Source organism: Chenopodium album, chromosome 7 (genome assembly GCF_948465745.1).
Source record: "Chenopodium album chromosome 7, dcCheAlbu1.1, whole genome shotgun sequence".
Classification (NCBI taxonomy): Eukaryota; Viridiplantae; Streptophyta; class Magnoliopsida; order Caryophyllales; family Amaranthaceae; genus Chenopodium; species Chenopodium album.
The window spans coordinates 44,049,810-44,070,898 of NC_137840.1; the positions used below are offsets into that span (position 1 = coordinate 44,049,810).

At 36.1% G+C, this 21,089-nt stretch overlaps 1 protein-coding gene and 1 long non-coding RNA gene across 4 annotated transcripts; one reads left to right on the forward strand and one right to left on the reverse strand.

Moving 5' to 3' along the window:
* Positions 1–2,738: 2,738 nt before the first annotated feature.
* On the reverse strand, positions 2,739–8,045 carry LOC145639012 (uncharacterized). 3 transcript variants are annotated; one of them, XR_014114800.1, is made up of 6 exons: positions 7,730–8,044; positions 7,426–7,557; positions 4,705–4,860; positions 4,241–4,568; positions 3,777–4,114; positions 2,739–3,309 (listed from the first exon to the last, which is right to left on the reverse strand). It is a non-coding gene; the product is annotated as an uncharacterized LOC145639012 (long non-coding RNA). The 3 variants fall into 3 exon arrangements; XR_014114799.1 differs by having other exon boundaries at positions 3,777–4,568; positions 7,730–8,045; XR_014114801.1 differs by having other exon boundaries at positions 3,773–4,568; positions 7,730–8,045.
* Positions 8,046–12,682: 4,637 nt separating this feature from the next.
* LOC145640214 (uncharacterized) lies at positions 12,683–19,729 on the forward strand. The gene is made up of 6 exons (XM_081691517.1): positions 12,683–13,057; positions 15,596–15,745; positions 16,607–17,507; positions 17,991–18,457; positions 18,578–19,124; positions 19,212–19,729. The coding sequence occupies exons 1-6, from the start codon at positions 12,683–12,685 to the stop codon at positions 19,727–19,729; spliced, it is 2,958 nt and encodes a 985-aa protein (XP_081547643.1).
* The last annotated feature ends 1,360 nt before the right edge of the window (positions 19,730–21,089 follow it).

The following is a 21,089-nucleotide window of genomic DNA, read 5'->3' on the forward strand; positions in this document are numbered from 1 at the left end:
TGGAATTGGTTTTGAATCATGAGTTTTGGAATTATTGGATTATTTATTGGAATCTATTTTAAAAGCATGTTTGCAAATAAATTGAGTTTACATTATCTTGCACTTATCGTACTTAGCATATTTTGCTAATCTGTATTTCTATTTGTTTTGGTTCGCCCTGTTTACCGTAATGGTAAGCAGTGATGACTATTTTCAGGTGGAGTCATGAATGAGCATATGGGAGTCCCGGGATTTGCTTCACCTAGTTTAGAAATGTTGGTCTTGTCTTTATTTAGAGTACTCATAACAATGTTACTATTTTCATAAGTATTAATAAAAGAAAGTTGAGTTTCCGCTGCAAGTTTTTGTTATTGAGTTAAGTATTTTGAGTAGCCTTGCGTAATCACGCGGCGGTAATACGCCCAAGTCTATCTCTACGGTATAATTATACGTATTATACTGGTATTTCCGTAGAGGGAGATTTGGGGGTGTTACACTCTCTTTTTTTTTCTAAACTAGCCTTTTGCATACAAAATTCCGCATTCACAAGATCTAGACACACCTAGCCAAGTTCGAAGTTGCCTTCGCCCTAGATGTGAAAGGTTTAATATTTTTGAGGGTTTGGTCCCAAATCTCTATTTCAATTATTTAATTTAATTGTTTTGTTTTATTATTTTCCTTGAAGTTACTAACGTGTGTATTTTGTTATTAGAAAGAGGTACGAGGCATCCAAGTAAGTGCTTTAATTGATTTATTGATATTATGGTATAGAAATCATGTCTAGGTTGTTATTTTGGTTCATAGTATCATGTTAGGATGTTTTTCTTAATTTGATGTTTAGAATGACAACAATAAGTTCATAGTATCATGTTTAGGGTAAAGAATATAATATCTCAATTATGATTTCTATGATGCCTTTTATTGTCTTTCCTAATAGTATCATATTAGGGCTATATATTTGATTTTTGATGTTTAGTGACATGTTAGGGCTTGTTATTAATCTTGTTAGTATCATGCCTAGGATCTTGCTATTGTTATGCTTTAACATGATTATGATGATTATTCTTATAATTGTTATTATTATGTTACTTGATATTTTTATTGTTATTGCTTGATCACACCTTTTATGCATGTTTAAAGGGAATTTGTACTTGTAATCACGCTTAATAAGATAATTAATAATCTAGTTTAGGGTTAATTTGATTATAATTCAAGTGATCGCCAATAATAGATTTATTTGTGCATTAATATTCAACCAAGATAGATTAAACAGGTTTAGGGTTAACCTAATGATTGCATGTTAGTCAGAAAGCGCACATGAATACGAGAAGAATAAAGTAGAGGTCTATTATTAGGGCAGGTTCAATCTCTTTTAGGTTGGATTTGTACCTTCATCCCCGAACTTCCAGTCATGGTTCCAGACCTATTGGAGTTAACGATCTCCTGGATCGTTAAGGAGTGTAACCTTCACCTTGTGAACGGTTTACAAGTTCTTAAAACTTGTTGGCGACTCTTTTTCTCTAGCTTTCTTCCCTTTGGACGCCACCATGCTTAAGTGTATGAACACAGGGGGGTTCAAATTTGGGTAATACTTGAAATATTCCCTACATTAACCGTTCTCATAATGGTGACTTCTTATGTCACTAGGAAGTTACAATTCTAATGTATATATATAAGTTGTATAGAAAATGGAATATATAATCAATATTCATATTACAACTTTATTTTTCATTCTTTCTTTCCTCTATTTTATAACATTTCCTTCATTTTCTATTAGATACAACACATCTTTTAGCACACTTTTTAAGAGGTTGATTAGAGTAAATAAATGATCTACTTAAAAGTCCCTCGTCTAGGGTTTGTACGTCCCTTGCCTATGGTTTCTACGTACATTAGCAATTCTAGATTTTCTTCCCTATAATTCTCACAATTCACTCACGCATAATCCTTTATGTCAAATTTAGCAATTATTGAAACCCATGGTTGAAGATTTATTGAACGATTTGAGAAAATTAAACTGACTGAGGAGGAGACAAAAATCATTGGTGATAACTCTGATGATGTCAAGGATGAAGGTACAAAGAACCAAATTACCCTATCATTGGTAGGGAAAGTGCTCACGATCAAGCCTTTCAATGTGGAGGCTATGAAGCGCACTCTGACGACAACATGGAAACTTCAAGACAATGTGGTGATTTAAATGGTAGAGATGAACCTTTTTGTCTTTCAATTTTTTAGTGAGGCTGATAAAGAAAATGTTATTGAGGGATGTCCGTGGTTTTTTTATGGTAAACTGCTTGTTCTTAAGGAGATTAATGGTGATGAACAAACATTGGAGATCGAATCACTAGTGGAAAAATAGTTATCCGAAACAGGCAAAAAAGGTCTATCCGTAACAGGCAGCGGACGTTATGTATTCTACCGTTACGGATAGCTAGTGTTATTTGTAACGGGCAGTGTCCGTTACAAATAATGAGTTATTCATAACGGGCATTTCAAGTGCCCGTTATGAATAACCCGTTATTCGTAACGGGCATTTCAAGTGCCCGTTACGATAACTCGTTATTCATAACGGACATTTCAAGTGCTCGTTACAAATAACCCGTTATTTGTAACGGACATTTCAAGTGCCCGTTACAAATAACGACTTATTTGTCACGGGTATTTGTAACGAGCATGATATCTGCCCGTTACAAATAGTGTGTACCCCAATTTTTTTAAAAAAAAAATCCAGCACATGCTGTGCTGGATTAGCTAGCTTGCATAAAATTTATAGCACAATTATTTTATTAATTAATTCAGATAAAAATAGTACTTCATATTTATACAATCAGCAAAAAATATACATTTATTATCGCGTAATAACTAAACCTAAAAACCTTCTGCTTCATTGATTCTTCTTAGTCCAAAGCTTTTCAATTTTTCAATGATTTTCTTAACTTCTTCTCGTGTTTCATATATATGCTTCCCAGCTTCATACATCTTTGGGGCACTATGCATGAAGCAAGCAAATCTCATGATCCAGCTCTCTTTAGACGTGACTTGTACATTGAGAACATACATGTCAATCACATCCTCAGCATCATATGCAAGCTTTGTAATTTGTCGTATAAGAACACCAGTTATTTCTTCCTTTTCATGCTTTGCATCAGCATCTTGGAGGTATTGCTACATCAGTTCAAGCTCTTGCTGAAGGCCCCGTACTTGATCTGCAACATCAAATAATATATTAGCATCTTGAATCAATATAGAGCCAATCCACTGGACAGCTGATGCAACAATGGATTCTTCCATATATGGTTGTGAACTTTGGTGTTTACCTTAGTTTTCCTTTTGATTTCACAGAAATGAATCAATATTAAAAATAGTCAATTCTAACTTACAACTTTTAAGGTGCTCCTAATTATCAAAGCTTTGTTAATGGTGGAGATTTAAGCTTTTGGATCATGCATAGCATTTTCCTTGATAATATTCATACTATTACCAATAAAAGAGGAGTTACTGGTTAGTACAGTTACCAAAAATTTCATTAGACAGTTACCAAAACTAGCATCCAATTGAAACAATAAGATAGTGCCATCAACTCTGGAGTGAGACCCCACAACCAATGAATAATATACAATAAACAATCATAAACAGCAACAACCAAGCCACCAGGGTATATTATACAATAAACAACAAATGTGTGTTTAAATAGATTGTAAAATATGAAGAAAATTGATAGACATGGAAATCCAAGTAAGAAAACCAGTGTATAATAATATGAATACAACATATGTAAAAGGAGACTTACGCACAAGTTACAAGTTTACAACTCACTAGAACAGGTTGTTCTTTGATGGGAAGCTGTGCTAGGTACGTAGAAGCTAACGAGCGGTGATGTGAGCTAAGCACAACTGCATAAATCTACAAGAATGACAACCTCAAAGAAAATTTTAAGTGAACATTCAGGAGCAAGTCCCATTTTAAGTACTCAATTGCTGAAGGTATGTTGAAAGAGATCCTGAAGCAAAGGGCTTGAAAATATTTCAGAAGACACTCAAGGTCTTTTCACGGACAAAAATCACCCTCAGACCTCAGTTAATCTATAGTCCACGATGAGCTTCCAGGACGCTATTCACCCACCTCGTAATACCTGATAAGAAAGTACAAGGAGAGAGTATTTTTTTTTTGAAAGAGTATAAGGAGAGAGTACTAGATACTAATCTAACAAGAAAAAAAAAAAAAAAAAAAAAAAAAGAAAGAAAAAACACTATACAACCAGCAATTTAACAATGTCAAAATAATCCAAAAGGGGAAACTGATATTTGGCTTTAAAAATTTGCCATCTATTCGACGATCAGCAAACAGGGCAGCTGGCTTCCCTGTAAATCACTAACTATCATATTATGTTACAGCAAACTGGGCGGCCTAGCTGTTGCAACTTGTTCATAGACAGATCATCTGTTTCGGAGATTAGTAATGAGCAGTGTAATAATCTTCTATACATCCAAACTGACAGAACTTGAGGCTTTGAACAATTCCACTGGTTTTGTGCAGTTGAAATTTTCCACCCACATTCCAACACTCACATCTTCCATCTTAAACAACTGTAAGAGATAAATTATAACAATTAAGATTTAAAACAAAGATACGGTTTATATGACCACTACCTGTGTAAGTTCTCATACGAAAAAAGCATATACACAATTAAAAAAAATAACCAAAGAGCTAACATAATCCTACATCTTTTCCAAAACAATGCCCTTAGCATGGGAAGAGCCAGCAAATGGCTTCTTGCACTCATTTCAAAGATGTGACTTCTTGTATGACTTGTCAGCCCACCTTTGCCTTCTGCGGTAGGACTTCAACTTGCGCGCAGCTCCCATTCCATGTGTCTTACTGCACAGAAACAGTTTCACCAATGTTAATAAGTATTACTATAATTTGATGATCCGCAAATGAAAAAAAGTAACACATTACAATTAGATGATCCACTTTCAACAAACACACAAGTATTACTATAGATTTCAACAATCTCACACCTATCGAATCGAATGAATCCCTCGACCAAAGCTCCAACTTCAACACACACATACTTCGTAAACAGCAGTAATTCAACAAACATTTAGTACATGATAATATTGATACACCGCCATTCTGATAAACTATTACAATCTCATCTCCATTGTCAATCTTATCGCATCAACCAGACCTATAATCCATTTCACATTACATTTCATTTCAAATTTCTTGTCAAACTCAGGCAATCTATTATATTCCCTCTTCCTTCGCAATGATCATGACTTTTACATTTTGCTACTGACTAGGAATTTGCACAAAGACATTTATATATTTTATTTTACACTTGCATCAATCCCGTTTGACCAATAACACAAAAATCACATATCATCTACTATGGTTTAACCATTCAAAATCTTGATCAATCAGGAAAGATAATTCAGAAATACTCGATCCAATTGCAAAAAATTATGCTTTTACTAATCTGACAGTCATCTAGACAAAAAACATGAACAAGTAGAAAATAACAAACAATGTGACAAGTTCTCCTTAACCTACTAATCAGGCTCTCTAAAAAATAACAAGAAGAATGCCCAAGTTTTCTCTTCAAACCTGCTGCAACATACACTGTAAGACACGTCATCACTACAAGTCAAGCGAATCATCAATCATCACTCATCCCTCTTAGCTAACATATTCTCCAAAAACCATGTCCACTGTCCACACATAGAACACCACAGCACAAATAACATAAAGCAGGGTTTTCGTTGAATCATATGCATACATTCTTACACTACCCAATTGTTATTTTGCATACCAGCTATACATGAACTAGACGAATCCTTCCACAATTGGGTAGTTCAACTCATGAAGAAAATAAGCTTCATTTCAAGATGAAAAATTAAATCAAGGCACCCAATTCCAACCTTTTACAAATCACTGAAAGGATGGTTCTTATTCATAAAGGTATATATTTAAGATCACGGGACCATCTAATCACGAATTGAAAATGAAGCAAGTAAGCAACTTTTCCCCAATAAGCACCCTATCAAAGCACACTATATTGGTAAGATAAACAGTACACAAATAAATAATGGGTACACACATTAGCCATATCGCCCATATGATTAATTAATCAGTTACTAAACAAGATATGTTAAAATTACAATTTCTTTTCCCTAATAAATAATTAAAAATAAAATAAAATTACGATTAGGCCCTGTTTGATTCACCTTAATTTTGCTGAACTGAAATTATTTTTACTGAATTGAACTTATTTTTACAGAACTGAACTTAATTTTACTGAACTGAAATAATTTTTACTAAACTTAAATTATTTTTACTGATTTTCTATTATAATTCTTCTTTAAGAAAACTGAATTTTACTGAACTGAAATTAATTTTACTGAACAAAAATTAATTTTGCTGAACTGAAATTATTTTTACTTAATATTAATATTATTTTTTTAAGGTGAAGAGAACAAGGTCTTAAGCCCTGTTTGATTCACCTTAATTTTGCTGAACTGAAATTATTTTTACTGAACTTATTTTTACTGAACTAAACTTAATTTTACTGAATTGAAATTATTTTTACTGAACTTAAATTATTTTTACTGATTTTCTATTATAATTCTTCTTTAAGAAAACTGAAATTATTTTTATTGATTTTCTATTATAATTCTTCTTTAAGAAAACTGAATTTTACTGAACTGAACTTATTTTTACTGAATTGAAATTATTTTTACTGAACTGAAATTAATTTTACTGAACTGAACTTATTTTTACTGAATTGAACTTATTTTTACTTAATATTATTTTTTTTTAAGGTGAATCAGACAGAACCTAAGTATAATACTTCCTCTGTTTTTTTTACTTGACCTGTTTCTTTTATCACGCTTATCAATGCAAAACTTTAACGATCAATAAGTTTAATTCTTCCTAAGTAAAAATTATAAAAGTTGTATATTACAATAGTACTTATTGAGACGAATTAAAGAAGATATCATATGAATATATTTTTCCTTACCTATCATTCACGAAAGAGGTGGTAAATAGTGTAAAAGTCAAAGCGGGTCAAGTAAAAAAGAACAGAGGAAGTAGTATCTAGCAAAATTGGCAAAATAGCATACCACCAATTTCTTAAGATCCTAAACAATTGTTAAAAATAGCACACTCCTAAATTCTGCAACAAATCTTCGAATAATACACCAAATTCAACCAAAATTTATGAATTCTTGAAATTAACCTTATAACTCAAATGAAAAAACCAAAGATAAAACCAGAAATAAAAAACTAGTCGAGTATTCTACAAAGTATTCCATATCAACTGTATCATTCTTAAATCCCAACATAAAAACCTCATAAACAAGAATCAAATTTTATTCAAACAAAAAAAACCCAGAAAATTTGAAAAAAATACAAAAAATTAAAAGAGAAAACACCCACCGTCGAACAGTGGAATCACCACGGGCACTGAAAACAGATGTATCATCATGAAAGCAACAATTTAAAACGAGACCGCCATGTTTAAACTCCCTTCGAAGCACATTGGCACTCGCATCATACCAAACGAACAGTCTAAGTAACAACAAACAAAAAACAAACAATAACCCAGAAAAATTAAATATAAATTATCAAAATTATGGATGATTGAATTATCAGAATAATGATGAAAAAAACGAATAAAGCATAAATTATGGCATAAATTCGAAAATTAGCAGAGAAAATCGAGGGACTCATTGATGTTGACCTAATGACCGATCGTCGAAGAGGAGTAGAAATTGGCGTGGGAACCAGGGTTTGATGAAGAAAAAGTTAAAAGGAGGAAAGCTGAGTAGACTAAGCTAGATCCAGCGAGTTGGAGAATGGAGAAGCCTCAGAGCAAAATCAATAAACCCTCCGATCTAAAAAATCATCAAAACCCCCAATTTCACCATTTTTTCTCTCTCCTCGTCCCATCTCGCCGTTTTTCTCGCCTCGTTTCATCACCAACTGGATGGAAGGGGAAGATTGATGGAGGAGAGGGGAGTGACTGAGTACGAAATGAGAGAAAAGAGGTGAATGACGGCTAGGTAAAACCATAATAAAAAGCCAAAGCCAAAGTCAAGTATTCGGCTCCTCTCATCATTTGGGCCAAGCTCGTCAAGCAGTTGTATCGGGCAAAATATGCCCATTACATGTAATATAGTATCCGTAACGGGCAAATGATGACGGTTACAACTAAATGAGTATTTGTAAGGAAATTTTGTGTAGAACCTTAAAAATAGAGTCATTTGTGAACAACTACCCAATTTTTTTTTATTTGTTTAGAACTACCCACAAATTTGAAAATATTTGGGTATCACTACCCATTAACATTTTCCGTCCAATTAAGACGTTACCGGAGCTCATTTTTTTCACTTTTGCCACCCAATTAACTCTCCCAATTTGTATAAAGGTTTTAATCTACTTTAATTAACCTAATTAGGGTTTTAATCATAATTCATTTTAGGGTTCATGAGTATATATTATTTAGGGATTTTAATTTCTAAGGTTTGGAGGTTTAATTGAATTGGGGTTTTTGCTTAGTTTAGTATTAATTGGCTATTGTAATTGAAAAAGGTGAAAAATTGGACGAAAATAACGTTTTAATTGGACGAAAAACGTTAGTGGGTAGTGCTACCCAAACTTTTCCAAACTTGCGGGTAGTTTTAAACAAATTAAAAAAAAAAAGGGTAGTTGTTCACAAATGACCCTATCTTTAGGTAGTTCTACACAAAATTTCCTACTTGTAACGGGCACTAATTTATCCGTTATAAATAAATAAGTATTCGTAACGGTCATTAATTTGCCCATTACAAATAACTAAGTATTTGTAACGGACACTATTTTGCCCGTTACAAATATATTTAATGTAACGGGCATAGCTTTGCCCGTGACAAATAGCCTGTTACGAATGAGATTTTTTCCACTAGTGAATTTAGATTTGCGCCTATGTAGGTGCGATTGCTCGGCGTTCCTTTTAATATGCGGAATAAGAAAACTATGACTAAAATTGGCGATTTCTTAAGGATTTTCATGGAGATCGATGATTCAAATCCCCTTGATTCGGGAGATTTTATGTGGATAAAGGTTATGATTTACATTGAAAAACCTTTCCCACGAGGTCTGTTCCTTGCTACTAGTTCATCTACTTCGAAGTGGATTGCTCTAAAATACGAACGTCTAGCAGATTTCAATTTCTTTTGTGGACGAATGGACCATACCGAGATTGGGTGTTCTTTCAAGGACGAAGATAAAGAAGTATGCAAGGAGATTGTTTATCAGTACGGCCCGTGGTTACGTACCTCTCCTAGAAATCAGGTGTGAAAAACAGATGTTGAGATTGAAAGTGGGAAGAAGTTGAGGGACGGTTTATTCTCAAGGAAGAAAGCTCGCATACCTTGTTATTATGATTCAGATGTTGTGAAACTAGGTTCTCCTCACGTGGCTCGAAAGCTGTAGTTCCAACCCCCCCCCCCCTCCGCCCGCGCAAAAGAGGCATTTCTGGTGAAAGTAGTTGATGAGGTAACCTCCAAAACTGTTTTAAGAATCAAGAGTTTAGCCAGCCAAGATTCGAATGAGGAGAAAGCAGATGATGTGACTATGGAAAAGGGGGAGAAAGGATGACTGAAGAGGCAATGAACTTGGTGGAAGATGACCATAATGACGGGTCTGATATGATGGACCATGATTTACCTTGTTCACATATGAAGGTGGGGAGTGATTCTCAATGGTACTCTTGAGGTTTCTTTTTTTCTCAATGGTAAACACTATATAATTAAATTATCAATGGTAATCTTAAAATACTAAAACTAATTCAATGGTAACATTAGTTAACAAATGTAAGTAAATATTAACCATGGTTAATATTTTAAAAGGGAGGGGAAAATGAAATGTCCAAACTACCCTATTAAAAAAAATAAAAACTCACCCACTTTTTCCCCCTCCCCAACCCATCCCTGCCATTGCCTACCCACGACTGCTTTCCACCATTGTTGAATAAGCTTTGTTGATAAAATATCTCGAATTCATTTTACCCACAAATAATGCTAATGGACCTTACATGTAGAGGAATCGGCGCCGGTGTTCAATGAATCTGGCGACATGGGCGACGACGACGGTGGCAGAGGAAGAGTGATGGTGAGAGTGAGCAGATGAGAGAGAAAGAAAGATTTGATTGGGGTCGACGACTGACAGGGTAAAGTCGTATCCCCTAATCAAAAATAATTCCTAAGTCCTCTAACTAAAGTAGATAGGGAAGTAGGGTCGATCTCCACAGGGAAACAAGTCTTTTTACTTCTAATTAATTATTATAATCTAAATCATCTAAGTAACCAATATTTTTGGGAATAAATTCTATACTACGAAGAATAAGTTTAGGGAGAAAAGAAACAATAATAAGGAAGCCTAGGGTCACAGGTTCACCAACAATTAATATTCCGGGATAGAACGAAGTAATTAATAATTAACAATGCACAAATAACATGATTAACTGGCTCTCGCAATTTATTAATCAACATAGATCTAACAGGCTCTCGCAATTTACTAGATCTAAGTTCCTATTAAAAATAGCCTTTAATATTAAATTAACATATGCTCGATTCATCAATTCAATATTGCTAAACATTCACAATCAAATTACATCTGCTCGATTCATAATCTAATTGCAAAGATTTAAAACAATTCAATAAGAAATTATCATGCAATATCAATAATCAATATTAACAAACTATCCCTTCATATTTATTATGGATCCCCATAAACCTTAGAATGAAACTACTCACAAATCATCATAACTAAGCCAATCAAGTAAATAAGTAAAAGCATAATCAAGAAAGCAATTAAAATAGCTGAAATTAAAAAGGGAAGAAATTGTACCAAAAATAAATCTTGAATTAAAGGAAGTATTAAGAACAAAAGTTTAGAGAGAATTTAAGAGAGAGAAAAATACTAAGTAGAGAGAGAAAGTCTAAGAAAGAAGGTAATCTAATAATCCGTACAAAAACGTATTTAAACGTTTCCTAAAACACGAATTAAAACTAAACTTAATCAAGCCTTCCAGAAACACGCGCCCGATCGGGCGAAGGGCTGCCCGATTGGGCGCGCCTTTTTCTTCGCGTTCCTACCCAGCAGCCTCGCCCGATCGTGCTAGGTGCTCGCACGATCGGGCGCGCCTCAGCACGATCAGCCTAATAGACCTGCCGCGCCCGATCGTGCTAGAGGTAGCCCGATCGGGCGGCCCTTCTCTTTGAGGTTTGGACTTCGATTGGGCTAGATTTCTCGGCCCAATCCGGATTTCCTCTCGGGTCTCGAATACTTGGTCCAAATGCCTCGGGATCCCAATTACCGAGCCCTTAATCACCGGCTCTCACCGATCCTAGGCTCCAAAAGTGGTCGTGTCCTTCTAACTTTTGTAGTTGATCCATAAAGCCCGGGAAAATGCTCTAAGAGAGCAATTTCCTGTAAAATACAACTAAAACTACGAAAACACTAGAACACGCAAATTAGTAATAAAAGTGGCCCGAAAGAGCCAAAAACACTACTAATAATGACCAAGGGATGGGGGTAAAACACTATATAAAATGGACATATCAACGACGACATGCGTTTTCAGTTGTTGATCAAATTTGTTGGGTTTTGGGATTCAAAATTGTTGGATTGGGGTCGAAATTTGCTGGGGTATGGGGGTTTTGAACGAGTTCGAAATTTTTGGGGGTTTTAGGTTTGATTTTTTGCTCAAGAATGGGGAATTTATGCTCGGATTTGCTCGAATTAGGGAGGATTTGGCTCAAATTTGTTGGGGATTTCAGTTGCTAGTCAAATTGGCGACGAAAATTTTTTCGACGAAGTTAGAGGATTTGGATGGGAATCGAGAGAGTAGGAATGTGGAGTCATTGAGGAGAGAGAATAAGATTAAAATGGCGGTTTTTTGGAAAATTAGAGATAGTGATGAAGAAGGGAGGGTTTTAGGGCACCGAAAGTGGCCGCTGCTGCCATAGAGAGGGTCGTCGGCTGCCGCTGCTAGGGAGTTGGGGGCTGGAGTGGGTTGGGGTTGATGTTGGGGTGGCTGGGGTTTTTAATTTTTTTTTTTAATTAATAGGGTTATATTAGTCATTTTGCCTTTAGTTAACTAGGGTTAGGCTAATAATTATGTATTAATATCATTATTGTTACCACTAAATTAGTTTTAGTATTTTAAGATTACCATTGATAATTTAATTTTTTAGTGTTTACCATTGAGAAAGAAAGAAACTTCAAGAGTACCATTGAGAATTTCCCAAAAAGAAAAAAGAGGGAGTTGAGGAAACCTGATGGGATTAAGGAGAGTGGGAAGGGGAAAGGTTCAGGAGGGATAATTGCTCTTAAGAGAAGTGCCAAGGAGATAGGTTGTGACACCAAGCAGGAAGCTCAACTTGCGGTGATTAAGAAGAAAAAATCAACAGCTACTATGCTGACCGGTGATGGTTCGAATCAAGTAAGGGGTGTTAGAGGGAGCCAACGCCCTGAAGAGCAATGAAAATCCTATGTTGGAATTGTCGGGGGCGGGCAACTCCCGTGCAATTCGTGAACTTCGTTTTTGGAGTGGTAGTATTTGTCCGGATATTTTTTTTTTTTTTTTTTTTACTGAGGCTATGATCAGTAGGAAAAGTCTGAAAATCTAAAAACAAAATTTAATTATGCCATGTCAGTTGGTGTAGATAGCAGGGGGAAATCGGGTGGTTTTTGTGTTTATTGGAGAGAAGGGATGGATCTTTCTTTAGTTTCGTATTCTGACCATCACATGTGTGGCGATATTAAGGAGATGGGAGAGCGAACATGGAGGTTCGTAGGTATTTATGGGTGGACAGATAAAGCTCTTAAGTCAAATACGAGGGCTCTTATCAGTGATCTTTATCATGATTCTCCTTATCCCCTAGTCATTGGGGGAGATTTTAACGAAATTATTAGCTTCAATGAGAAGACAGGAGGTGTGATGAGGGAACAGCGGGCTATGGATGCTTTTAGAGAATGCCCGGATGCTTGTAGCTTGAAAGATCTTGGCCATGATGGCTCTTGGGTGACTTCGGAACGTGGCACATCTCCTAGTAATATTGTGCGAGAATGTCTAGATAGGTTTGTGGCTTGTTCAAGGTGAACCTTTTGGTTTCACCAAGCCCATGTTACTCACTTAATGAAGCTAAATCTGACCACATGGCTGTAATACCCCTAATTTTTTTTGAAAGATTTTCTTAATTATTTTAGTAATTTCTCTAATTATTTGGAATAATTAAATAAATTATGATCTTGGTCGGTCCATAATTTGTTAGTTAACGTTTGTACGTTATTTATTTATTTTTTTTAAAAAAAATAAATAATTATTTTTCCGGATTTTACCTTAACAATACTTAACAACCTTATCTTAATTATTATCTCATGAATTATAACTAATCTTAGTTTTGATATTATCTATATTTTATATAATAACTTGATTTAATCATCAAATTCAATTATTATATTTATTATTTATGATTTTCGTTTTTTTATTAAAAAAAAAACACACAAAATGGCCGTGAGTTTGTTGAGGCCTAGTTGTTTTTATCATGACTTAGCTTTATCCTATTTAACTTTAAGCATTTAATCTTTTAATTTATCTTACTTTACCTTCTACCTTCCTTAACCAAATTAGCATCTATCTTAACTCCATCTCTAATCTTTTCCATTGGATTTTTTTTACATGAAGCTAGACTAAATTTCACTCATATTCATTTAACAAACTTACATTTATCATGTTCTCATGTTAATCTCAATCCTCCTTTAACTCTATCTTACTACCCCTTAAACACTATAAATAGACCCCTAAATCTCCCCACTTATTCACACCAAATAAGAAATTCTCTTCTCTACTCTCTATCTCATCACCCCTTCTTCTTACTCTATCTAGCTTAAATAAACTCTGCAACCCATAACCAAGTTGTTGCCACCGAACAACTATCTCTTCCGCCACCAACGACCACCCAACTATACTAATAGCACTATTTTGATAAAGGTTAATATTTAGGTAGTTCATGCACAATAGAATGGTGTTTTTGGTTTTGTGTTATTTTGTTAACCTTATATTAATTAAGGTTATTTTATTTGTGTAGGAGGAGTCTCTCGATCGTGGTCAAGTTTAGTAGTCGTACCTTTTTGTTCTCATGATCAAGGTACGTATATGTGGCTAGGTCCTTGATACAATTTTTGAATGCGTGTTTTGTATAATGTTTGTTTTAACGATTGGTTGAACAAATGCTTAAGTTAACAATTTTCATGACAAGTTAAAGTATATAATTTTATGATTTGAAGGTTTGATCTCTAAAAGTGTTGGTCGATTTAATAAAAGTTGTTTGATTTATAAATCACTTGGTTCAATTGATTTGCAGCTCATTATGAGCCTGAGTATTTGATATTTTAATTGTCCCTCTACCCGGGACTGGTTAAGTAAGACCATGAACTTTGTATGATCTGGTCTTTCCTCGAGTATAGTATAACTTGCTTGGGGGGGTGTGCACACTTAGGTGAGAAAATTGGTTTAGAAATATATCAAAAATTGAGAAGTTTATAAATTGGAAATCTATTGGTTTGGAAAGCTTTTATTGATGGATATTGCTACCCTTGGAAGGTTTAATTATTTTTGGAAAGTTTAATTTTGGAAAATGACTCGTGACAGGTTTAAATTTAAATGGTTATTTCGAAAGCATGTTTGCATAATAAAAGTATTTACATGCCTTGCACTTATACGTACTTAGTGTTTTTGCTAATCTGTTTTCCTTTTTGTTTCTTGTTTACCATTTTGGTAAGCAGTCTTGATTTCAGGTGTGAAGTTGTTCGTGCGCATACTAGAGTCAGGATTGGGATCACATAGTTAGGAATTAATTTTATTTATGTATGTACAAGTTTTTTATTGGTTTATTTTGAAACAGTTATTATGGTTATTCATATTATTAATTAAAGTTAGTTATTTTTCCGCTGCAATTTGAGTAATTAATCAACCTTACGTTTTCACGTGAAAGTAATACGCCCAAGTCTATCTCTACGGTATTTCTATACGTATAAATATAGTATTTACGTAGAGGGAGATTTGGGGGTGTTACAAAGTGGTATAAGATTTCCGGGTCTACGGAAGATTAAAATTGAAAAATAAAACTTATGGGTAGACTTAAGATGGACATATAGGATAAATAGAGTTTCGCATTTTTCGAAGTAAAATTATTTTCTATAAAAACAATTTTCTTATTTGGAAAGGTGATTGAGAAAAGGATGCTCGGGTTCTCTTCGGAGGCCTATAATGGGTACGACTCTCTGTCTAGGAAAGGCTCGCCTCGACGCTGTAGGTAACTTTCCTGGGAGACGCGGGCTCGACCGTCCAATATCAAGAATCGAGTACATTATTATTTTCGAAAACAAAATGAATTGAAACTATTTGATTTTGTAAACACCTAATGTGCATTAGTCTAAGTATAATTAGGGTCGTCTAGTTATTTATGTGGTTATGGAATTTTGGTTCCATTGGTATTCATTTTGGATTTATCCTTGAGGAAATTTAAATTGCTTACTTAAATAGTTTGTGTTATCACAGATGATGGAAACTGTTAGAAGACATTTCTTTGATCAAAGGCTAGTAAAATCGGATGTTATATCTGTGCATGACTTTATAACAGAAATTGTTTGGCATGCTACTGATATAAAAAGACACAGGAATATGAAATTTATGATTGAGGAACCATGGGTCATCCTACTGGCCTTAGTTCACTTACCCAACACACCTAAATATAATACATTAATCCGAAAGTATAGAAATGTAATTAAACCTAATGGGTTGTGGAATATTGAAGCCTATATGCATGAAGGAAAATGGCTAGGAATCTTAACCAATTTTAAAGAAGACCTACATTTCGCCAAAGTTGACTAGAGCCGAATCCCAAGACCAGTAGTTGCTGAAATTCCACTTCGGCTTACACCTCATGAAGTCCAAAAGTTAAATAATCTAAACTATGATATGCCACCCTTACCACCTCCACGTTTGCATCTTGACTATACATCATCCGATGACTTAGAAATCCCTCACCCAAATGACTTTGAATCCCCACCTCATTATCCTGAACCCCTTAGCTTGTCCCAAGAGATCGAGAATCTAGTCCAAAACACAGTACAAACCGTAACCCTAGCCCCTATGTTAGCCCAAACTGCAACTCTAGCTATGGCTCGTGCCGTAGCCCAACTTATAGTGAATTTTATCCTACCTTCTTGCTTGAATGTAACCAAATTCCAACCCACATGGCTAAACCTTTAGAACCTGATTCCCCTCAACTTTCCACAGGAAACAGAGGTGACGTGGCCAGAAAGATGATCCAGCAAGCTAAGACCAAGAGTAGAACTTCAAAATAATAATTTATTGATTTCATCCATTAATAGAAAATTGTTTTGTTTTGTAAGCCAACTAGTGGCCCTTATGAATTTGTAGTGACAAGATGAATTAATTATTTTAATAAGCCTATGTGGCTAAATATGGAGTTTCAATCTTTTAATAAGAGTTTTATGAAATTTTCTTATATAATAAAAGTGTATTTGTTATTTTAAGTTATTCCAGATGTCTCTAAGAGCCGGAAATAGTAAACGCACTGGTTCCAAAATGAGCTATACTCTTAGGAAGCTAACTACCATTGCTCAAAGCATGAGCCAGCGGGTGAGTCAGGGGAATCATAGCAACGACTTAGATCAATTTGGGGAAGTTTTTAAGAGGGTAGCAGCTGCAAAACCACCCACTTACCTTGGGAAGGAGGATCCTGCTAGTTTGGAAAATTGGATAAGGGAATTTGATAAGTTATTTGATGCCATTAACTGTCCTGAAGAATTGAAGGTTAATAATGCTGTTTATTACTTGAGGGAAGAAGCTGACCTATGGTGGAGTCAAAACCGGACTAGGCTTTTAGAAACCCTTAACTTTGGGTGGAAAGAATTGAAGAAGGCTATAAGAGACAAGTTTTATCCTGCCTACCTGAAGAAGCAAAAATGCATGGAGTTTACCAATCTAAGGATGGGGAATATGGCCATTAATGAATATTATAATAAATTTATTGAGTTGATGAGGTTTGCACCTAAGGTAGTACCCACGGAGGAGTTGAAATCCCAAAGGTTCGAGCAAGGTTTAACCCTAAGTCTTCAGGGGAAGTTGGGAGGGGTAACCTTTGAAACACTAGATGAAGTCTATGGGAGAGCTGCCCACCTATATGGGATCCGAGGGAGAGAGTTAGAGAACTCAGCTGGAGGGAAAAGGAAGAGTGATGGGGGTTCACATGGAGTTGATAAGAGGCCTAGGATTGGGGAGAGTTCTGGGGGAAATGAGCAATTCAACAGGAGAGACAATAGGGGAAACCTTGGAAAGGGAGCTAATGGACATGGAAATAACAATCATGGGAATGGAAATAACACCAAGCCTAAGAGAAGTTATTTTTGTAAGAAATGTGAGAAAAATCACCCAGGGAAGGACTGTGAGGGAAACCCTGTGACTTGTCGTTACTGTCAGAAACTGGGGCATCGGGAGTATGAGTGCTACACCAAGGAGAAGGATGTTAAGATGGGGAAAGTCCAGGAGACCAATAACCCACCCAAACCACCCTAGACCAATGGATCAGCTCAGAGGAATGGAACCAGTAGCGGTGCAGGAGGGGCCCCTAAGGGTCGTGTGTTTGTGATGAATCGTCGTGAGGCTGAGGCTTCTAATGATGTGGTAACTGGCACTTTCCTTGTTTGTTCTTTGAATGCTAGAGTCATGTTTGATTTGGGTGCGTCTCATTCTTTTGTTTCAAAATCTCTAGTCCAGAGATTAAAGTTAGAGGGTCCATTGTTAGTGTCTCTAGATGTTTCTATTCCAACTGGGGAAGTGAGGAATTGCTCTAAGTCACATAAAGGGGTACCTATCACCATAGCTAGAGTAGAATTTCCTTAAGATTTGATTGAGTTTGATTTGCAAGACTTAGATGTGATTTTAGGAATGGACTGGCTGGGAAAGTATAAGGCTCACATAGATTATGCCGCTCAGAAAGTGAAATTGTTGGGTCCGGGTAATGTGATAGTGACTTATAGGAAGGAAGGGAAGAGTTCAGGGATCAAAATCATTTCTGCCTTGCAATTTCGGAATTGTGTCAGGAAGGGTTATCCTATATACATGTGTAGTGTTCAGGAAGTGGGAAGGGAGGATGAGAAGAAAGAGAGTATTCCAGTAGTTGAGGAATTTCCAGATGTCTTTCCTGATGAGATACCAGGTATGCCACCAGTGAGGGATGTTGAGTTCACTATTGAATTGGTACCAGGGACTGGACCTATCTCGAAGGCTCCATATAGGATGGCTCCAGCTGAGATGAAGGAATTGAAGACTCAGTTAGATGACTTGTTGGATAAGGGATACATTCGACTTAGTTCTTCTCCATGGGGTGCTCCAGTGTTGTTTGTGAAAAAGAAGGATGGAAGTTTGAGATTGTGCATAGACTATCGGGAGTTGAATAATGTGACAGTCAAGAATAAGTATCCTTTGCCTAGAATTGATGATTTGTTTGATCAGTTGAAAGGGGCTAGAATATTTCCCAAGATATATTTGAGGTCATGGTACCATCAGTTGAGAATTGCAGAGCAGGACATTCCCAAGAGTGCTTTCAGGACACGTTATGGACATTATGAGTTCACAGTTATGCCATTTGGGTTAACTAATGCACCTGCAGTTTTCATGGATTTGATGAACCGAATCTTTAGGCCATATTTGGATAAGTTTGTGGTGGTTTTCATTGATGATATTTTGATCTACTCCAAGAATAGGGAGAAGCATGAAGATCATTTGAGGAAAGTGTTGTCGATCCTGAAGGAGCACCAATTGTATGCTAAGCTGTCAAAGTGTGAGTTTTGGTTAGAAAAGGTAGACTTTTTGGGGCATGTGATATCTAGGGAAGGAATTTCAGTAGATCCCTCGAAGATCAATGCAGTGAGTGAATGGCCAACACCTAAGAATGTGTCAGGTGTTCGAAGTTTCTTGGGATTGGCAGGCTATTATCGAAGATTTGTGAAGGATTTTTCGAGGATTGCGAGGCCCATGACGAATTTAATGAAGAAGGAATGTAAGTTTGTTTAGACCCAGGAGTGTGAACAAGCGTTCCAGACCTTGAAAGACAAGTTAACCTCAGCACCATTATTGGCTTTGCCAGATGAAAGAGGGCAATATGAGGTGTATAGTGATGCATCGAAGTTTGGATTGGGTTGTGTTTTAATGCAGAATCGGAGGGTCATTGCATATGCTTCGAGACAATTGAAACTACATGAAGTGAACTATCCAACCCATGACCTGGAGTTAGCTGCGATTGTGTTTGCTTTGAAAATTTGGAGACATTATCTATATGGTGCAACTTGTAAAATGTTCATAGATCATCAGAGTCTAAAGTACATTTACACTCAGCAGTATTTGAACTCGAGACAGAGACGATGGTTGGAATTTATGAAAGATTATAGTGTGAATATCCAATATCATGAGGGGAAAGCTAATGTGGTAGCTGATGCTTTAAGTAGGAAAACCAGTCATTTGATGAATTTGATGATTTTACCAGACCAGTTGTGTGTAGAATTTCAGAAGATGAATTTGGAAGTGGTGGAGCATGGAGAGGTCAGTAAGATGTTAAATGCTTTAGCAGTGAAACCTTCTATTTATGATGAGATTAGAGAAAGTTAGTTGGGCGACTCGAAGTTGAAGGCAATAAAAGAGAAGATTGAGGGAGGGCAGGTTTTGGACTTTACTATCGCAGATGAGGGAAGTATTTGATTTAAAGGGAGATGGTGTATTCCACAACATCGTGGGGACATTAAACAAAGACTGATGGAGGAGGCCCATAGCTCTCCTTATTCGATGCATCCTGGAGGGGATAAGTTGTATAAGGATATGAAGAAGGTCTTTTGGTGGCCAAACATGAATAAAGAAGTAGCAGAGTTTGTGGCAAAATGCTTAACATGCCAGAAAGTGAAGATAGAACATCGAAGGCCACAAGGAATGGTTCAATCCTTGGAAGTACCAAAGTGGAAGTGGGATTCGATCGCCATGGATTTTGTGGGGGCATTACCAAGGACCAGGGCAGGGAATGACACTATTTGGGTCATTGTGGATCGATTGACTAAGTCCGCAACCTTTATACCTTTGAAAAACACTTGGTCTATGGATCAGTTGGGAAGGGTATATGTGAAGTTTGTGGTGAAGTATCATGGAGTGCCTACAGATATCATTTCAGATTGTGATTCGAGATTCTTGTCTAAATTTTGGAAAAGTTTGCAAAAGGCCATGGGAACAAACCTATTAATGAGTACAGCTTTTCACCCTACAACTGATGGTCAGACTGAAAGGACCATACAGACCTTGGAGGACATGTTGAGAGCATGTGTATTGGAGTATCAAGGTTCATGGGAAGATCACTTAGACTTGATTGAGTTTTCATATAATAATAGCCATCATGCAAGCATTGGAATGGCCCCGTTTTGAGGCTTTGTATGGAAGGAAATGTAGGAGCCCAGTTTGTTGGAGTGACATAAGTGAAATTGTTTTACTTGGGCCTGAAATGATAGAGGAAATTGTTAAGCAAGTAAAGCTGATTCAAGAGAAAATCAAAGCAGCCCAAGACAGACAGAAAAGTTATGCTGATGAGAAGCGCAGAGATGTAGAGTTCCAAGTAGGAGAAAAGGTGTTGCTAAAGATATCTCCTTTGAAGGGAGTAATGAGATTTGGTAAGAGGGGGAAGTTGAGCCCAAAGTACATTGGGCCATATGAGATTCTTCAGAAGGTTGGGAAAGTAGCATATAAGTTGGACTTACCCAACGAGTTGGAAAGGGTGCACAATGTTTTTCATGTAAGTCAGATTCGCAAGTACATTCTTGATGTTGCACATGTGCTAGAACCAGAGACAATTGAGCTAGATGAGAGTTTGACCTATGAAGAAAGACCGGTGAGAATTTTAGATAGTAAAGTTAGAAGCACCAGAAACAAGGATGTGAAGATTGTTAAGGTTCTATGGTTGAACCATAAGGTTGAGGAAGCAATTTGGGAG

Coding starts and splice junctions, on each gene's coding strand:
- LOC145640214 (XM_081691517.1), top strand. CDS start 12,683: ATGTCAGTTGGTGTAGATAGCAGGGGGAAATCGGGTGGTTTTTGTGTT. Junction 13,058..15,595: donor TTGGCCATGATGGCTCTTGG/GTGACTTCGGAA, acceptor GTGTTATCACAG/ATGATGGAAACTGTTAGAAG. Junction 18,458..18,577: donor CTTCTCCATGGGGTGCTCCA/GTGTTGTTTGTG, acceptor TTGTTTGATCAG/TTGAAAGGGGCTAGAATATT.